General features: G+C 39.3%; 2 protein-coding genes across 2 annotated transcripts in view; one reads left to right on the plus strand and one right to left on the minus strand.

Moving 5' to 3' along the window:
• Crybg3 (crystallin beta-gamma domain containing 3) overlaps positions 1–20,249 on the plus strand; it is a 117,695-nt gene that overhangs the window by 85,893 nt on the left and 11,553 nt on the right. The window contains exons 17-18 of the mRNA XM_057766026.1: positions 1,645–1,771; positions 18,352–18,491. Coding sequence (XP_057622009.1) covers positions 1,645–1,771; positions 18,352–18,491 — 267 coding nt within the window. The remainder of the gene's footprint in view (positions 1–1,644; positions 1,772–18,351; positions 18,492–20,249) is intronic.
• Positions 9,749–20,249, minus strand: part of Riox2 (ribosomal oxygenase 2) — a 43,922-nt gene continuing 33,421 nt past the window's right edge. Inside the window, exon 10 of the mRNA XM_057766029.1 lies at positions 9,749–12,036. Within this exon, the coding sequence (XP_057622012.1) occupies positions 12,031–12,036 (6 nt within the window). The 3' untranslated portion in view covers positions 9,749–12,030. The remainder of the gene's footprint in view (positions 12,037–20,249) is intronic.

Genomic DNA, 20,249 nt, shown 5'->3' on the forward strand with positions numbered 1-20,249 from the left:
TGGAAAAGATTGCTGGCATTGAGTGGATGGCATGTTTGCTCCCCACTATCCCTTAGCCATTAGGTGGTGGCCTTTCCCACTTGCTTTTCCCTTTTCAATTGCCAGCGCCCTTCTCATGTCCTCTCATTACCTACTTGTCCTCCATTAAAGCTGCAGAATTTTAAGATTTGTTTACTACTCATCCCAATATGTTCGAGCTGTGTTTTCCTTCCAGATTTCCTTGTCACTCTTCTAATTGGATCTCTCCTACAGTTGTTGCTGTTTTTATATTTACTTCTGAAGGGTTGAGGGTTTTACAACACTAAAACGTAAAATCCTGTAAGGTCAGAAAGATTATCTGCCACTCTGTTGTCAGAGAGAAATATGTAGCGAGGACCTGAAATAGTTTTCTTACCATTAATTGGTTTTGAGTAAGGTGAAAGTAAACTTTCTGCAAGATGAATTTTCATTTGTCAGGTAAAAAGAAGCGCTAAAATTTTCCTACAGGAAAGTCATTGTTTTCTCTCCTGATGCTGAAATCGAGGACAAATTAGCCACATATGCCCTTATATACGGGAAGTTTAAGTACTAAACTATAGTTAAATGAAAAGAATTTTAGAACCATGGAGATTATGTGAGCACCTAGTTCTTTTGAGAGACCTGGATATGAATCCTGTTCAACTCCTTCCCAGCTATGTAAGTAACTCTAGGCAATGGATGGTCTTCTCTGATCCTCAGATTCCTCATATACAAAGGAGACAGTCCTCCAAGGACTGTGTTGTCCTCCTGGTGGTAGGAGGTCTCACTTGTGCTAGGCAAGTGCTCTACCACTGAGCCATACTGCACTAAATAAAATACTGCAAATGAAGGGCTAAGCTTCTTGCTTACATTTAAAGCCCTTGATAAATGTCAGCAATTAAGTATTCATCACACAGGAGAAAATGACAGTAAATTACAGTACCATCTGGCATTCCGATGGTAATACAGAATTAACTTGGTCTAGGTAAAATACCGATAGTACTAACATTTTTAAATTATGGGCTAAAACTTCAGTACACCCAAGCTAAATTACTAATAGCTAATTAATTTTTCCCTTCAGCGCCTCCTTTGAAAAGGGCATCCTTAACCAGGATCTTGGTGTATAGTATATTGAATGTAACTCAACATGAAGGATTCACTTTAAATTGTTTTTTCTCTTAGCTATCTGATATAAAAGTGACAGATACACTTTAAAATAGTTCCCCAAAATAACTTAATTCCTTTGATTAATCATCACCATAATTTGATCCCAGGGTTTTTTATTTGAAGGCACTAAATTTACAGATGTCTTCAGTATAAAGCAGATGTCTTTTTATTTTAGGTTTCAGATCTGCCATTTAATTGGTGAACCTTGGGAAAGATCGGCCTACCTTTTATAACCATTAGTATAGTATGTTGATTGTGAAGACGAATTTGTATCTTCAGCTTAAGCAGTTATTGAAGACACTATGAAATGAGGTCTGTGCCTCATGCCTGGGACATAGTAAGCAGAAAGTAAACAAGAGGAGTCACTGTTTATTGACCAGTACAGTCCTGCACCATGACTGTGGTACCCTAGTTTCTACAGCTGGATGACAGGACAGCCTAAGGATGGAATGTAATTTCAGTGTCCTGCTTCTTTTGTAGCTGGCTCCTGTATTACCAAGAAGATGTCTTCTATCATCAGTGTGTACTGGAAGAAGGCCTCTACGTTGACCTTACTTCCTGTGGCTGCCCATCAGCTAGAGTCAGAGCTCTCAAGCCCATTGACTACGTAAGTAACCTACTGAACTCATAGTTGTGAGACACAGCTGAAGTACCTGGGGTGCAGGAATTAGAGGCAAGGATTTGAGCCCAGTTGCACTGCTTCCTAGGTCTGTAACTCCAGGCAAACTGGGTCATCTCTCTGAAATTGAGCTTGCTTGTCGATGAAGGAGCCAGGAGTGATCGTATCTACCTCACAGGATTCTTAAAAGTCCTAAGTACAATAATGTACATGAAAGGCATAGCTCTTTGAAGAATAGTTTATAATGTGAAATTAGAAGAGATATTACAATGGGAAATGCCAAATTATCAAAACAGGAGTAGTTTAATTACTTGTTATTAGAAGATCGAGGTTCACCCATGAAATCCAGCCAAGGTGATTTGTAGGAATGTGATCTCCAAGCATTTGAGTAATGTAGACTTGTGCTTATATCTAGGTTTGGTACTTTTTCTCAGGTTGATTGAAATTGGCAATTTTGCATATATTAACTACAACAAGAACAGCAAAATTGACTCTATAAAGCCACTGAAGTTTTAAATGAGATACTCAAAAGTTTTTATAGCTGCTTAATTATAAAAATGATAGCATGCTTACCTTTACATTGTAATTGGTACCTTTACATCGTAATAGAGTCATAGAATAGTTTGCGACTCGAGTTTCCAAGATCCGACAAGATCTGGAGCACCACTGGCATTGACTTTAATCTCGGATGTGGGAAGCTAGGACTTTACTGCCTGATCTATGAAGAGTTATTTGAATCTCCATGGAGGCCCTTGTTTGTAGAATAAATAATTTCTGCTTTACCACACATGTCTTCAGAGATATAAGAAAGCCAGAACCAGTACTCTGGGCTGTCAGGTCTGGGCTGCTATTCTCCAGGGTCTGTGCAGCAGAAGTGATGAGAGTCTGCGATACTCCAGTGTCCTTATTAAGATGGTTCTCCAAGGATATGTCGGTCAAAGCTTGAGACGTCCACAGAACTGATGCAGAGCCCTAGATGACAGTGGGAGTGACAGACCTTCCGGCAGAGCCGATGGGTGGATGCCCATGCTCAACTCCTTTGATCTCAACCTTAGCAGAGTCATCGTGTTTCCAAGGCATTCCTGGAGAGAGTATTCTTGGTATCAGGCTAAGAATAGCATGTGGGCTGAGGAATAGGAGTAGAAATAGACTTCTTGGTGGCTCTCACTTGCCCCACAGACACTAACTCAAAAGTATGAATGACTCTTAATACTTCCTGTCTGTAACTAAACCAGTAAGAGGCATGGAAACAGAAAGTGTGATTTTGTTATACAGGTCTTGATGGCATTGAAAAAGCATTGGAAAGCCATCCACATTTTCAGAGGAGGGGATTTTATATTTTAAGTAAATTCCACTGGATATATCAACAGAGACAATGCTTGGTGTTCATTAACTCTTAAAACAAAAGATGAAGGCACTTTGTTAAAAAGGTTTTTGCAAGATCTTTAATTTGGAGAACTGAATCAACTAAAGTTTAGGTAATCTGTATAAAAGTAGATCCCAATGACTGGGTGGCTTAAATAGTGTATGCAGGAAATTTTCTGCCCATCAGGAAGAACACGTGAAACGGATTTAGTCCCCAGAAGGCTAGTTTTTGAGGATACTATCTGGTATAAGGTATGTGTGTCGAAATAAACAATTCTCTAAGAAGGAACTGTCTCTTCAGCTTCAGTCACATACAGTGTCCATGCTCCCTTTCTCTGGACAGTCCTAGACCCTGATCTTGTTACCCCATCTTGTCTGCTTTCTTTGTCCCTCCACTTTGGTCTTAGAATGAGAGACCTTTTTGTATATGTGCCTGTGCCACAGCCCAGTGATTCCTGATTCATTGTATGAAATGTTTCTATCCAGCGGTGTTAAGTTTATATATAAGGTAATCTATTGGCTTTGCTTTGCTGCAGCTTGCAAGGCTATCGCTTGAAGTTTTGCAAACATGTTAAGACCTGGTGCCTGGTTCCATAATGGTATCATATTGAAAAGCCTTCAGACTTCATCTTCATACAGGATCAGTGTGTTCTTCAAATTACAGTTTTATCCAGGCTAACCTCCATCTGTAAAGATGGATGTTAGAGTCTTGAGGTCCTGGGGTGTGTAATCTGTAGTGCTGCAATAACTTCATAATGGAAGGAGCTTTCCTGCCTTCTTTCCGCATTGTTTTTAATTTGGTTTCTACTGATGTGACCAGAGACAGTCTCTTAATTTAGCTGGGTCTCAGTACTTCAGAAAGAAACCAGTTATATCAGGTATTTTCAAACCTTTAACAGCTTTTAGTTCTAGTGCAACTAAATAGACTAATAACAAATATAGCGGGCAGGTAAAAGAACTCCGTCTATCCCAAGTTTTCATATGGTTAGAGGGAATAATGTGTTTTAACTTTCACAGATGCCCCAGAATCTTAGTACTTTTTGACAGTGTTTATAATTTTTGTTTTCATGTCTGTCTCAGCACTCACAGATCAGTTGAGTGGCTTCCATCTCAGACTGAGCGTTGATTGTAGATTCATGTTTGTCATGTGTCTTGGTGGACAAGAGTGACTGGATCACCTTTGATCGGGGACAGGACTTCATGACAGTGGAAGAGCGGAAAAACTAAAATCCAACCAGAGTCACACAAGATGCTTGTGTTCAGAAAGACGTCATGTGTCTGTTTCTCTTCCATGGCTAAAATCATTTTAAGACTAAGACTCACCAATGGACTGGGAGAACTGGCTTTTCTCCTTCCTTCCCAGCATTGGTACAGTTGACAAGATAATATTCAAACAGTCTTACTCCCCATTGGAACTCAGGTTGTATGTGTTATCAGAGTTTAGTAATGAGACAGGGAAATTTAAAACACTTCTGTGTATTCTTTGTTCTGCCCTTGTCACAGAGCCAATTGTTGGGATTTTTTGTTAAGAGAGCCCAGAGGAGGTTTGGTGATCTATCAGATGAAGAGCATGGTGCATAATGGAATATAGTATTAATTCCCTCTTAGGTTTATTATAGAATTTACTGTGGGAGATTCTTTGGTTTTATGTCAGTATGAGAAAAAAGAAAAGTAGAACAGGTGGTATTGGGAAAGTGCACCGAGGCCCAGAGGTCCCATCAGCTCTGCTCGAGGTGTGATTGTGTTCCTTGGTGTAAGTTTCAAGTCACCTCAGAGCCACTTTCCTCGGGTGGTTTCTCTGGAAGAGTTTTACCAGCCGTGTTTGATGCGCTTGGTGATGACTACCAGATGTTTTTCTAAGGTGAAAGAGATCAACAGTTAAGTTTAAAGAAGCTTAAGTGTCTTGCTGAAACTATAGCCTTCTATATTTAGAAATGATTGTATGGGTGCAGAAGAGTAACCTGATGACAGGAAGGCCAAGCACAGTGCTCGTGACATGTGTGCAGGCTCCGGGAATAGAGGGCATAACTGTAATTTGTAATTATTAATTTGGGAGAATGAAGTTTAAAGGTTGTTTGTTATGCTTTAATTGGAGGGAAAGGTTTAAAGTGATGGAATTCTCCTGCAAAATACTAATATTATTGAATATTCATTTTACATTTATCTATTCACCTTACTGTGCATCTCTTAATTATTGTGTACCAGAATTTTTAGTAAGCACTAAATAAAAGACAACAGATAATTAGATAACTTAGTGATCATGTGTCGTGAAATACAGATGTCCTCTTCTTCCTGTACCCCCAGAGTGGGTTTCCCAGATACCTGTCCTTGCCACTTTCTCTCTTACCTGGAGGTTTCTGTTGTTGTAACTCCACTTCTCACCTCAGCCAATGTAGCCAGTTCCAAGCCTGTAGCAAAAGCAACAGTTGGTTGTCCCTAATACCTACATGAGGTTCCAAGTACATCATAGGCAGAAGCGCTGTGGCACCCCATTTCCCCTTAGATTTATTCTTCTTTCATCCTCCAGTTCTGTTGCAATCCGTCGTCATTACCATCCCTCTCTGCCTGTACTACAGCCTGTCATTGATCGCTCTACCTTGTGATTTCAAACATCTAGTCAATAGCTGAGTACTGGATGTTATGCTATATTTTATTCTCTTCCCTTTCCTCATTTTCCCTCCCAAACCACTGTGAATCCCTGTTAACTTTCTCCCTCTGAGATGTTTTCATTTCTTACATGCATCCTTTGTGTTCCCTTCTGGTACAGGCTAGTTCCCTGCCCTGTTGTCGGGCCTCCTTCACGAGGTTACCCTCTTGTTCTGCCAGCGTACTTTATCACTTTCCATTTTGCGCTGTTTGGAGGAAACAAATGCACGTTTTGTTTTCTTGCCCATGTCCTTTAAGATCCAAATTAAATAATTACAAGTGACCCTATGTCTGAAGCATGTCGTAGTTTGTTTTTTATTACTGTCATATAACACCACGGGTAGGAAAGAGTTTTGTGGTGATATCTTGTTTGTAGAAATAAAGCTTGCCTGAAGATCAGAGGGCGGAGCTAGCCACTAGCTAATCATAGAGGTGTGGAGGTCTGTCCAGACCTGGGTGGAGAGAGGAACTCAGTCTCTTTTCTGCTGGGAAGTTGAGAGGGGAGGTGGCTGTGGTTTTGTGCCTTTGTCTCTGATCTCTCAGCATTTTCCCCAATATCTGACTCCATGCTTTTATTATTAGAACTCGTGCTACAGAGATTATTTCAACTTATAACTGTCAGGTCACACATTATCTTTGAGGGGAATCAGGAGAGGAACCCAAGACAAGAACTTGGAGGCAGGAACTGAAGCAGAGGCCATGGAGTAATGATGCTTACTGGCTTGCTCCTCATGGCCTTGATCAACCTTCCTTCTCATGTTCTGGACCACATGTTCAAGGGGTGGCACTGCACGCACTGGCATAGGCCCCTCCCACATCAATGTTTAATCAAGAAAATGCCCTACAGGTTTGCCTACAGGCCAGTCCTATGAAGGAGTCTTCTCAATTGAGGCTCCCTCTTCCCAGATGATTCTGTGTCTGTTGACACAAACAAACTAATCACAGGCACACACACATTCACAGCAACAAAAGAACCACAAGGCAATTTGTCTGCCCTAAATGGTTATTCTCTATACTTCTGGGTTTTGTTTTTTCTTTTTTTTTTTTTGTTTTGTGTTGTTGTTGTTTGTAAATATCCTTGCCATTAAGCATAGCTACTGAACTATAGTAACCATGGACAAGGTACAGACAATTAAGTTGGTTTTGAATTGAGTAACTGTGCTAGTTTGAATGTAATTGACCCCAATAATCTCACAGGGATTAGTACTATTAGGAGATGTGGCTTTCCTGGAGTGGGTATGACCTTGTGGGAGGAAGTGTGTCACCGTGGGGGTGGACTTTGAGGCTTCCTATGCTTAAGATGCCACCCGGTGTCTCAGTCAACTTGCTATTGCCCAACAAGGTGTAGGACTCTCAGTTACCTCTCCAGCACCACATCTGCCTGCACGCTGCCGTGCTCCCCACCATGATGATAATGGACTGAACCTCTGGAACTGTAAGTTGCCCCCTCAGTTAAATGTTTCCTTTGTAAGAGTTTCTGTGGCCATGCTGTCTTTTCACGGCAATAAAAACCCTAAGACAGTGACCTATAGTCCCTTCTGCTTTGCCCATGGCTGTAAAAATCAGGGCTCCATTATTTAATAAGTAGACAAATGATCTAGTCCTACCAAATATAAACACATATTACCTATATACAGTTCATTCTTGTTCCCCAACTCATGGCATAGCAGGAGCTGTTCTTTGGATTTGTTGTGGGCTTGGATCTCATTCTCTCTGTGTAGCTTTGAAAGTTGAAGGATGAGGGGAACATCATTTATCACCGCCCTCTGTTGACGTTCAAAGCTAAACGGACTATTTTAAGACTACCGGGCAGCCATATGAGAATAGGGTGCCGGAGCAGTTATTGGCTGTTAGAGGTGTGAGTTCCAGGCTGCCAAGCTGAGACAAGTAAATGTTGGCCCAGTGTCTTGTTGGGTAGCCTGTTACTACATCGCCATGGGAGCAGAAGTCTGCTGCTTGCTTCCACAGTGTCTCCATGGTGGCTTGGCATAAAAATTTGGCTTTCTGAAAAAATAATTCTTATCCCATGAACTATAAGCAGAAAAGCCAAGGAGACATGGTAACAAGAACCTGTAGGAGAAGAACCTGTAGGAGTGAAATTATGATTCTGATGACACAGTCAAGAAATAGAATCAGAATTAAAATGAATTATTCTATTTAATATACAGTGTATGTAATATCACTAAATGTTATGGAGACAGTTGCCTCTCACATGAAAAAGAAACAGTACCTAAGGTCTTTTACTCTAAACATAGCTTATACATGAAAAAAATTATTAGAAGAAAATACAGGAAACTCTCCCAGTGACACCAGAATGGGATGGTCATCTTTAGACACAGAAAGCAGAAATTAATAAGAAAGAGAGAAGGGACAAACGTGAGTCTATGCCACTTGTAATCTGTGTCTTGTTGCCTTAAGTGAATACCAAATTGGTATTTTACAAAGAAAAAAAAATACTTGTTTATCATATGACTATGGAATATCAGAAGTGGAAGATACAGCTGCCTCTGGTGCTAGCCCTCTGACTCCTGGGGGCTGCAGAGTCCTCAGGCAACAGGGGTGGGAGAGCTGTGTACATTGCATGAGGAACTGAGGTCCCAGCTGTAATGTGTCCCCTCTTCCTATAAAGAACATTCTTCCTGGATTCAGTCCCCACTCTTAAGGCCTCATTTAGCCTCAGTTATCTCCTGAAGGTCCTTCTTCCAAATACCCGTGCTGGGATGAGTTTATTTTCTTTAAACTTCATGTTGGTAGGGACACTGAAACAGTACAGCCATAATGAATTACTGAAAATGTGGTCACTTAGCAGGAATTCACTGTCTTGCAATTCTAGAGGCTACACGTTTCACAGGCATAAAACTGAGGTGCAGATAGATTTTCTTCTGTAAATTTCTAGGTGGTAAAACATTTCTTTACCTCTTCTCGAGTCTACAGCTTTTCTTTTGGGGACTTGCTGGTCTCTGAAGTATATCCGCTCCCCTTGGCTCACCTCTGACCTGCCTTGCTTTAACAACCTTATGGTTACACTCTGATTACCTCAGTAATCCGTATTAAGATCCTTAACTGCTGGTCATGTTTGTAAAGTTCCCTTTCTGTATTCACTGATTCCCAGAATTAGGACGATATTTTTATGTTGTGGATGGTCAGGTATCAATTACTCAAGTCTGCCACAGCAAGCTACAAATTGAAAGAATATGCTTACAATATTAACTCGTAAAGGTTTCGTGTATAGAATACAAGGAGAGCTCTTCAAGTGAAGTGAAGAAGTCAACAGGCTATAAACCCATCATTTGTAGATGAGAAAAACGTGGCTTAGGGCATACAAAAGATATTAAACCTCAAGGATGATCACAGGATCATCAAATTGAAACAACAATGAGACTCTGTTATTTTACTTTAGATATAAGTACTTAAAAATGTGACAGTACTAAAATTTGGTTTAACTGCAGAATTGCTGAAAATAGAGTTGGCTGACAGGGATTCACTGCCTTACGGTCCTGGAGGTCTGCAGATTAATGTGATTATTGACATGCAGCTAGTGAAAGAAGTACAGTGAAGTGGGGGCAATACGAGGGATTTTGCTGTAATACCTGTAATACCGAGAGATAAGGCGGGACATTCAAATTCTAGAAAAAATACAGCATAGAGTTAGCAGCAGGTAACTGTATGTATGAAGAGCAGAGTCCAAACACCATAGGCAAGAGAAGCAGGACACCACTAGGAACTCTTGAGTTTAAATTTAGATGTACTCAGTACATTTCATTTACTTAAATTTTTGATATAAAATTTTGTATATTGAACTTTCTAATGTTGGTCAAGCATTAAATACCAGAAATCTAAGTACACGGAGGAAAGGGGAGAAATGCTACAAGTAATCTCTAATATTTGTTAGCCTTTTATTAATTTGAAACAAATGCAAATTAGAATATAAAGGTTTAAATGTGATCATATTGAGTGGCTAAATACTAATGAACTCTTTTAGAATTTTACTGACATTTCCTGTTATTCATATCATCCAACTTGACATAACATTTAATGATAACTACTTGGCTATTATCAAAAATTTTGTGTATTTTTAAATATTTCATTACATGTTGCATTAAAAATCTAGAAGAGTTTGATAGTTTCATATTCAAGGAAGTACAGCTCTAGGTAGTATGGCTGATGTGATCATCTTACAATGTACAGTGAACCTAAGAAATACATACACATTACTTGCCAGTGAAAGTTAGAAAAATACAAATGGAAAATCAAGATTGTGTGTTTTGGATGGATGGCTATATGCTATTTGCTCTTTTAGAAATGAATTGTGCATGCCAACATGAGGCAGTGAAACTTACTTTTCTAAGATAAATGCAAAGGAAGGATAGCTGTTGAAGTTTGTCTCTGTCTGCCTGCTCTTGGCTCAGCTCTGACCCCACCATTGATGCTTACCTAAATATTCCAAGCACGTGTGTGTGTGTGTGTATGTGTATGTGTGTTCTTTAGGTCTTCATTTCCAGTCTACTCAAATGTGAGGAAGAAATGAACTGGTACTTAAGCCCATTAGTCCAGTGCTAAACGATAGGGTAGCAGCCCAGACAGTGGTTGGCCCATATTCATCCAAAATTAGGACTAGATAGACTGAAGGTGTTAATAGGATTTTTTAGCCTGGAAGTTATCATATTAGAATCTTTTTTTAAAGGTTTATGAGCCTTTTATTAGATTACTGTCATTTTATTTAGCTTTTCCCAGTAGTTTGGCATTTCTTTAGAAGTGAATTATATTTGGGCCACACATTATGGTTCATGTCACTAAGTTAGTTTGGCTTCACTTCCTTTGAAACTGGCTCAGTCTTCCCTGCCTCTCTCCTCCCCCCTTCAACCAAGGTTCCCCATGCTCCCAATTTACTTGGAAGATCTTGTCTTTTTCTACTTCCCATGCAGATTAGATCTATGTATATCTCTCTTAGTGTCCACATTGTTGTCTAAGTTCTCTGGGATTGTGATTTGTAGGCTGGTTTTCTTTGCTTTGTGTTTAAAAACCACCTATGATTGAGTACATGTGGTAATTGTCTTTCTGTGTCTGGGTTACCTCACTCAAAATAATGTTTTCTAGCTCCATCCATTTTCCTGCAAAATTCAAGATGTCATTATTTTTTTCTCCTCATTCCACTCATTCTTGATCAACTCTTCAATAGGTCCAGAAGGCTTATTTCCCTGCAGATCTTTATCTGTAGAGTAGTTAAGACCTCAGGTCTTTTGTCTTCTTCGCCCATGTTTGCTGCCACTGTTCATTTTATACCTATAAGCAGGCATGTACACATTAAAACTCATGTCAGGCAATCCCATGAGTACCTACTATCAGGTTTTCATAGAAACAAATTTGTGGTTCAGTTTGTTTATATGGTAGATTACATTGACAGATTTTTGTATGTTGAACCATTCCTGCATTTCTGAAATGAAACCGACTTGATCATGGTGAATGATGGTTCTGATGTGTTCTTGGATTCGATTTGCCAGTATTTTAGCAACAATGTTCATAAGTGAGATTGGTCTGTAATTCATTCTTAGCAATGTCTTTATGTGGTTTGGGTATCATGGTAATTGCAGTCTCATGAAAAGTGTTTGGCAATGACCCTTCTGCTTCTATTATGTGGAACAATTTGAGGAGTATTGGTATTAGTTCTTCTTTGAAAGTCTTGTAGAATTCTGAGCTGAAACTATCTGGTCCTGGGCTTTTTTTGGTTGGGAGACTTTTGATGACTGTTTATATTTTTTCAGCAGTTATAGGTCTGTTTAATTTGCTTATCTGGTCTTGATTTAATTTTGATAAGTAATATTTATCCAGAAAGTTGTTCATTTCCTTTAAATTTTCCAATTTTGTGGAGTACAGGTTTTCGAAATATGACCTGATGATTCTTTGAATTTCCTCCATGTCTGTTATTATGTTGCCCTTTTCATTTCTGATTTTGTTGATTTGGATATTCTTTCTCTGCCTTTTGGTTAGTGTAGATAAAGGTTTGTCTATTTTGTTGATTTTCTTGAAGAACAAACTCTTTGTCTCATTGATTCTTTATATTGTTTTTTTTGTTTCAATTTTGTTGATTTCAGCTCTCAATTTGATTTTCTGTCATCTAGTTCTCTTGGGTGAGTTTGCTTCTTTTTGTTTGAAAGTATTCAAATGTTATGTAAATTCTCTAGTGTGGGATTTTTCCAGCTTCTTTATGTATGCATTTAGCGCAATAAACGTTCCTTTTAACACTGAAAAAAAAAAGAAAGAAAAGAAACTGGCTCAGGGGGCAGAAACTCGCGGAGCTTAAATTGTTGTGCTTTACAGATAGAACTGTTCTCAGTGTTTATACTTTCTAAGTAAAAACTCCATGTTTACTGCCTATCCAGCTGTTAAGTCTTGGGTTACAATCAGCACATTTTCCTTGTACACAGTGATTTGAAACCTAAAGAACTGAAGTATACAGTGTCGAAGTATGTCATATATTCGTTCTTAAGAAGTTAAATTGGCACTTAGATTTAAGCTTTTTATACAGTTACATTGAAGGTGCATGTGATTGTAGTTTTTCTAGCAGAGTACATACTCCGAGGTCTCAGACCTTTGGCAGGTGTATTTGATGCAGAAAGTTGGAATCTTCTATATTCCCAGCTGAGCATGGATTAGCTCAGGGTCTCAGGTAACCCCTTACTTGCTGACAGCTGCTATTCTGTATCATAAAATGATTGGTCCTAGAACATTTTAGAGTAACAACAGAGGGATTAGGAATATAGCTTCTGAGGTCATTGAGCGTAAACTCAAGCCAGCGATTCCCTTACTTTGTGACCTGTTTCTTGACCCCTTAGCTGCAGAATGTGGATAAGACTAGTACATACAGCAAGGGTAATTTAATTCCTTTTAGGGATTAAATGTGTGAATTAAGTTCCATATCCCTAATGTGAATGTAGTTTCGAATTTGGAATTTTTCACATTTTAAAAAGAATCTATTTGTATATATAGTGTTAAAGTAAACACTCTGAGCGGTTAAGAAAGCATTCTGTAACTAAACACATTTCTGTCTCTAGAATAAAATTTATATATCGATACAGACTGGATAAATATTGTAAATACACATATGTTTACTCAGATTAAGTTTGTTGCCAAATAAATTAGGAAGAAAATTGGTTTTAGACCCTTATTATCATAGAAATATGAATATATGCTTACTCATTTATATATGATATATATCCCCAGTTAGACATGTAGAGCAGTGATGACAAGCAAGCGCTTACTAAGCAAAGGTAATTATTACTGTTATTATCTCAGCATATATTAATTGATGGGATAAGGAGGAACTGGTTTTTTTCTAATTTAAATTTTTACTTAAATGAATTTTTCAAACATTCTTTTTCTTTCATAACCTGCCCACACACTCCTCTTTGAAACTGTATCCACTTTGCGTGGCTTAGACTTGACTTGGCAGGAATGTCTTGTTATTATTGCTGACTCCCAGGAGGAACCTTTAGCCCCGAGTGGTTGGCTCTCTTCTAATTTAACATGGACCAGGGCCATGACATTTATAGAGCTCAATTTGTAATTAAAATTTTGTGGTTTCTATTGTTCTTATAAAGTAGCAATTATTCTGTCATCTTCAGTTTTGAATACTTACTATTAATTTCTGTGCCTTGCTGTCTTCAAATTTGGGAAATGCATGAGCACACAGATGGTTTTAAAAAAATGTTTCTTGAGCACTCTTTCTGAATAATAGCCATCTCCATAATCATGTCCATATCAGCCCCATGTTGCCCTTTCGAATCCTCCAGTGTCTTGACTATATATGCAAACCAGTTGTATGTATGCATTTATATTTATTTATAAAGGAAACATTTCAATTGAAACAGTTCAAAATTTAATAACTTAAACACAGACATACCTGATATATCACACCTCTAGAAGAGGAATCTTTGAGTTTAGAAACAATGGATGCTCTCAAGTGAAAAGTCTGCCGGACGGAACTATATGTTGTTCTTTCATTATCAGAAGGGAAGTGGGTCATTTCCCCACTTTGCTTTGGCAGTCATATCTCTTATTTGGTTAATGTCACTAGGCTGTACTGTTTGCTGGTTTTAACCCACTTGCTTTCTTAAAGTATCCAGCTAATCTAATGTATCCAGTATGGTACATTTTCCATGCATTATTTTAAATAGAGAAATAAATCTTTTTTTTTTTTACCCTCACACTTTCCATCTTCTTTAAGATAAATTTCCAAGATGATGACTCACTCGAGTTAACAAATTTGATGGAGTTTGAGCTTAAAGGCAGCCTTTTCAAAAATGTTTTAACAGTATCTGTAAAAGTAGAAGGGCTGGGTGGTGGTGATGGATGCCTTTAATCCCATCACTTGGGAGGCAGATATAGGTGGATCTCAGTGAGTTCGAGGCCAGCCTGATCTACAAAGTGAGTTCCAGGACAGCCATGAATGTAACACAGAGAAACCCTGTCTCAAAAAAATGATGGATGGATGAATGGATGATAGATCTAAAAAAGGACAAGGACATAATTGCTAGCCCTGCTTTACTTAGAATAATGCATAGAATTTAAATTATGTTCTCATAATTTAAATATTTTCTCATAGGCTTTTAATTATTTTCCTTCTGGGTTACAAGTTTCACTATGTAACTATCAAACTGTATTTTACTTTTTGCAAAAGAGATTTTTTTGCTGGAGAGAGTTGCTGATGGTTGACTTTGAACCCTTTTCAGGCACCTCTGCCTGTCTGCGCTTCTCCCTAAACCATAGCTCACCAAATAGATGTGCAGACAGAGGTCAACTAAAATGCTTCTTAAAACCCTTGAAGATAAGGATATTGGAAAAGTTTCAACAATAAATACAGAAGTTTCTTATGTACTTTTATCTCATTTTTAATTACTTTTATTGTGTCAACTATTGGAATGTCAGGGGAAGCAACCAGAGAATTGAGAACTTGGTGTGACTAGTGATGGATTTCTCCGCCTAGCCCAGTAAGTGGTGTTCACGGAGGAAAGGCCAATGCTTCTGTGTAGTCTTTCTCTTTTAGTGTATGGTCTCTGCATAGTAGTTAACGGCTCGCTTCTTTTCTGCTGTCCTCTGATAGCCAGCTCTGCCCAATCTAACCCCATATACTAGCCACATGGTTATTTAAGTTTAAATGTAATTAAATGGCCTCAGTTCATTGGTCAGATGAACTACATTCTAAGTGTTCCTTAGCATCATACCTCTAGTACAGCCATACTAGACATGACAGATAAACACTATTTCTGTTACTACAAAAAGTCTTATAAAGAGTGCAAAACTTGATTTCTAGGCCCTTGGGGACATAATGTAAAAAGTATGCATTCTCTTTTCTAACATTGAGGCCTTGTGAGATTCCCCTTTTGTGTTAGCATGTCTGTTGGTGTAGTTTGGACTTGTTCAGGCAGCCATGTTATGAGATGACAAGAAGCAAAGACTGCTTAGAACAGGATAAAGAGTTTTCCCTAGGGTGGTGCTCCCAAATTGGATATCTAATACTAAGATATCAGCCTTGAAATCATATTCATACAGGGAACATTAAACAGACTGAGCAGGTTATAGTTCAGAAGTAAAGTAATTGCCTTTCAAGAGGTTCTGAAGTAATATGAACCATTAGATTAAATTTCTTTTTTATTGATTTTTATTGAGCTATACATTTTTCTCTGTTCCCCTCCCTTTCTCTCCCCTTCCCTTCAACCCCCTCCCATGGTCCCAATTTACTTAGGAGATCTTGTCTTTTTCTACTTCCCATGTAGATTAGATTCATGTATGTCTCTCCTAGAGTCCTCATTGCGTTGCTGGTGGGAGTGTAGGCTGGTACAGTCCCTTTATATATTAGATTAAATTTCTTACTCTTTGTCTCAGCCATCCCTCTTGTTCTCCATCATTCGGTATTTCTGTTCATTGTGACTTCCTGTGGTGCCCATAAACAACAAGTTCATAGACCCCTATACTCATTCTCCACATTATTATTTCTAAAGACTAGAGTGTCTGTGTGTCTCCCCATCTTGTCTGCACTTTGTTGACATTTACTCCTCAACCCTTACAGCCTGGATTCTCTCTTCATCTGTGACACACAAGTAAAACAGTTCTTCTCATCACGTCACCATCAGTAGCCTCACTGGCCGACCCACACAACCTCACTGCTGGCTCTAACTCAGCAGACATTGCCCTTGTAGAGTGAAAGGCTCTCTCCCCTGTCAATCTGTCATTACTCCCCACCTGTCCCCACCTGTGTCCGCGAGCACAATGATATCCTCCTCCTAGTGTTTGGTTGTTATACAGCTCCTGGGCATTTCAGGTCCTCTCTCTGAAGTCTGTATCAGAGCCCAGCATGTGTCCTGCAGCTCCCTCTGGCTTGTCCTTCTCCTACTCTAGGATAAAGATTTCTAGTTTTAATGATACTGCCTTAGCTCCTGTGCAGGGTTCTTCTACAGGTTTATTTGTGGATCACAATATGTCCACGTACTTTTAGTTGTAACTTTTATTTTTTTAAAAAAACGTGTGTATGCATACACATAATTGGGTAATAGAGACAAGCATTTGAGTGGGGTGCCTTCCTTTATTACTTTCCAACCTTATCTTCTGAGACAGGGTCTCACTGAACTCAGAACTTGGCTAGACTGGTTGAGCACAAGCTCCAGTGACCTCTGTGTTCCCAGTCTCCCAGCACCCGGGTCACAAATGTATGCCACCAGACTCAGCTCTTATGTGGGTGCTAGGGATCCAAATTAAGGTTCTTATGACTGCACAGCAGACACTGTACCAGTTTAGCCACCGCTCCCCCCGGCACCTTTACACTTCCCCTCTCCGTGAATCCTTAGCATACCTACTTTATCACTGTTCCAGTTTTCTTGGCTTTGCCTTGTTTCTAAATTATCCCCTCCCCCATATCGTGTCTGGTTCTCTTTCTATTGGACCTCAATTATTCTACCAGTATATTGGCACTGTTACTTCCCATCTCTCTATTCTTTATTGGTGGTGTTGCTGGATAAATTTTCTAGTGGCCATATTAAGAAAACCACACAAAACAAACACACACACACATAAACAATAATTACCCATATTCATTTCTGAATAAATTATAAATTACTAGGATTCAAAGGCAAAAATCAGCAAAAGGCATCTAATAAAAGCTTTTGTTCCTCTTGTGCCCTTTGCTTTCTTAGACTCTCAGAAAAGGCAGCATTTTTTAGACAAAGTTTAGCGCATATAAAAGTACATATTTGTATGTATGAATTTTCCTTTTTCTGTAAAGCAATCTCCTGTGAAGTATGCTATTTCATATCATCTCTTTTCCTGACTCTGTCATGGTGATCTCTTTATAAAGAGCTCCTTGTTCTGTCCACGGCTTCCTAGGGTTCCTCTGAGGAGTTGCCTTGTTTACTGAGCCAGTCCCCTCTTAAGATGGACATTTAAATGATTCTGGACTTTTGCAGTCCCAAACCCCTCTGGAAGGGCTCACCAGTCATTTGGTCCATTGCAAGTATGTATGCAGGTCACTTGTGAGGGAGCCAGTTGGTTTTTGATATTTTATTTTCTCTCTTAAAAAATATTTCAACTGGCTTACAAAGTAATTCCCGTGACACGTTTCCTGCTACCTAGTTTTAGTTGACTTTTCTCCTGATTCCCTCCTGGACCCTCTCCCAAGCTGTGCCACCTGCAGTATTTCCCCTCTTCACTCGACAGCACCTCTGTTCTGTTACCATTCCTACAGTCCTCTGAAGGCTGGCTTCATCACACATGCATCTTCGCATAGATAAGAAAATGAGATGCTAAGCGCCTTTATTTATGCATGTTTGACCAGCCACTGTCCTGACTGCTTGGATACTGCTTCCTTTAGATCAACTTGCTTCACTGCAGTCTTGATGGCCTTGGCAGTCTGTCTGTTCATGCCCTTTCAGAGCAGCAGGGAATGTGGCAACTCGGCCCATGAAGTCAGTGAGCACATCTAACACCTTTCCTCTGGGACTTGTTTTGCTGATCGGTTCTGTTGACTCCTCCTCTAACTAAGCCTATGCATGTCTGTGTCCCTCAGGTACACCCTTCTCAGTCTGCTTTGCACAAAGCCCCTTCCCTCAATCTTCACCCCTCTAAGTCTGTTGGATTGTTTTGGTCATGTACCATCATATCCATGCATTGTCATTGATTCTTCTTCCTGCTAAAAAGTAACCGTGCTTTTCCTGAGTACTCTCATCAGCTGTGTTTATTATTTTTATGCTACATGTTGCATTATACTATTACTATAATTCTTCTAACTTATCTGCTAGTTAATAATGCCTCAAACACTAGGGTGTGGCCTTGTTTTGGTATCTCATTTCTCATTCCTCTTGCTATCGTGCATGTAATAATGAATGAAAAAGAACAACATTGCTTCTATTGTCTGACATGAACTAGTTTCAGTGAGAAAACTGCATCTGTGTGCATATTCTATTGGTGCTTTTATGCCCTTTTTCTCCTAGGGATGTGTTTGAGACTAGGCTGTCTTTCAGGTGTGCCCACACGTATGATAATGCTTTTTCTCTTTTTGTATGTGTTAGGTTTTTGAAGAACCTTCCATCAGCCTTTTTGCCCTGGAACACTGTGAGGGAAGAGAGTTACATCTTGAAGATGCTGTGAATTCTGTTTTGAACAAGGACCTACACTTCTATACCCAGTCTGTGTGGATAAAGAGTGGATTGTGAGTATGGGAGAGGGGCTCAGCCCTGACTTGGGTAGGGCTGCTCAGCTGCTGTTTTCCTCCACTGCTGCATTAGCCTGCTGGTACTCTTGTTACTGTTTCTCTTGCTATGGTAGTAGCTTCTGTTTATGTAAGAGGAGATGGAGCCATGCCCAATACATGCTGCTATGCAGTGATCTGGATGTGGAACAAGAACCTTTTGGGGAGGAGGACTGGTACCCCGGAGAACATTGATCATAAGGCAGTCCCACCAGGTAGCTTTTCTTACTTGGACCTACTTCCCTTTCAGGAGAAATTCTGTGAAATCATCAATTTTGGCTATGAGTAGCATTGCCTGTGTAAGGCAAGTGACTATTTACAAGACTAAGATGGTTTGATTTTACTTTGACCTGACAGCTCATTTGTGCAAAAGCAGTCCCTACTGAAAATGCTCATTTTCACTGTTTGATGCATCCTGCCTACCAACATTTCCATTCATTTCTGTTACTAGTCAGAGTGAAGCTGGGTTGCATAGGCCCTGTGTGTTTACATTTTGGGAAACTGTCTCTTAAAAGCATTGTTATTAATGTACAAACTGGGTAGTACTTGAGCATCTTTGTTCAGCAGAGGCTGCTGAGCCTGTAGTTGGAGCTTCGTTTCCCAGGAAATCTGCCTCTGTCCATTCCTGAGAGTGTGGCACAGGAGCCTGTTCCTGCTCTTGTATTGCTGATATTTTCAACCAAAACTCAACTATGAAAACATACATGCATAGCTGGTGATAGTTAATATAAAAATGACTTTTTATTGCTTATGGCTTTTAACTTGTGTGGTAATTAACTGTTTAAAAATATGGGGTAATCAGAGAACCTGAACAACAAAGAGGAACCTAAGAGAGACATACATGAATCAAATCTACATGGGAAGTTGAAAAAGACTAAGATCTCCTGAGTAAATTAGGAACATGGGAAACATAGGGGAGGGGAAAGGAGGGGAGTAGAGAAAAATATATCTCAATAAAAATATGGGGTAATCAATAAAAGTCAAGAAGATAAATTAAAAATTAAGTCAACTATTAAAAAAATGGCTCTTATGTAATTCACACATAAAACAATTTAAGTTTTCCTCTGAAAAGTATTTCACATGGTTTGGCCTTTATTAAAATTAATTGGTTTAATTGTCTTTGTATAGGATTCCAGTGAACTAGGACCATTTGAGTTGCATTTCAAAACCCTGTATAGGAGTTTCACAGTTTTTTTTTTTTTACATATCTAAGTTAAACCAGCATTTGACACACTGCTGGAGTTCTCACTGTCCTATTTTTACTACTTTCTAGAAAATGTGTACAGTTTCACCTTGACACTATTTATTCTTGATAGCTTTTTTTTTTTTTTTAATCTATCACTCTTCTTTTTCCATAACAGAATTACTGGATAAAATTCAAGGGTAGTCTATCTGTTTAAAGCCCTTCCTGGGCTACAGTGGGTATCCAGGATAGCATTTCATGCCAAACCATCTACTCTGACAAGTCATGTGGATCTATGATAGTAATGAGATCCCACATACCTTTTTCATGTGTGACATTCAAGTGTTGAAAGCTGGAGAGGTGGCTAAGCATCTCTGGTCATCATGACCTGCCTTTGCACACGGCTGACTGGATTTGTGCAGGGAAGGTTCCCTACCCCGCTGCCTCAATATGCCCGTCATTTGGCCAATCCTAATCTCAATTGTGAGGAAAAGGAACTTTCCATCACCAACAGTCAGTTTGAGGCAGGACTCTAA

This window comes from Chionomys nivalis, chromosome 3, assembly GCF_950005125.1.
Source record: "Chionomys nivalis chromosome 3, mChiNiv1.1, whole genome shotgun sequence".
Lineage (NCBI taxonomy): Eukaryota > Metazoa > Chordata > Mammalia > Rodentia > Cricetidae > Chionomys > Chionomys nivalis.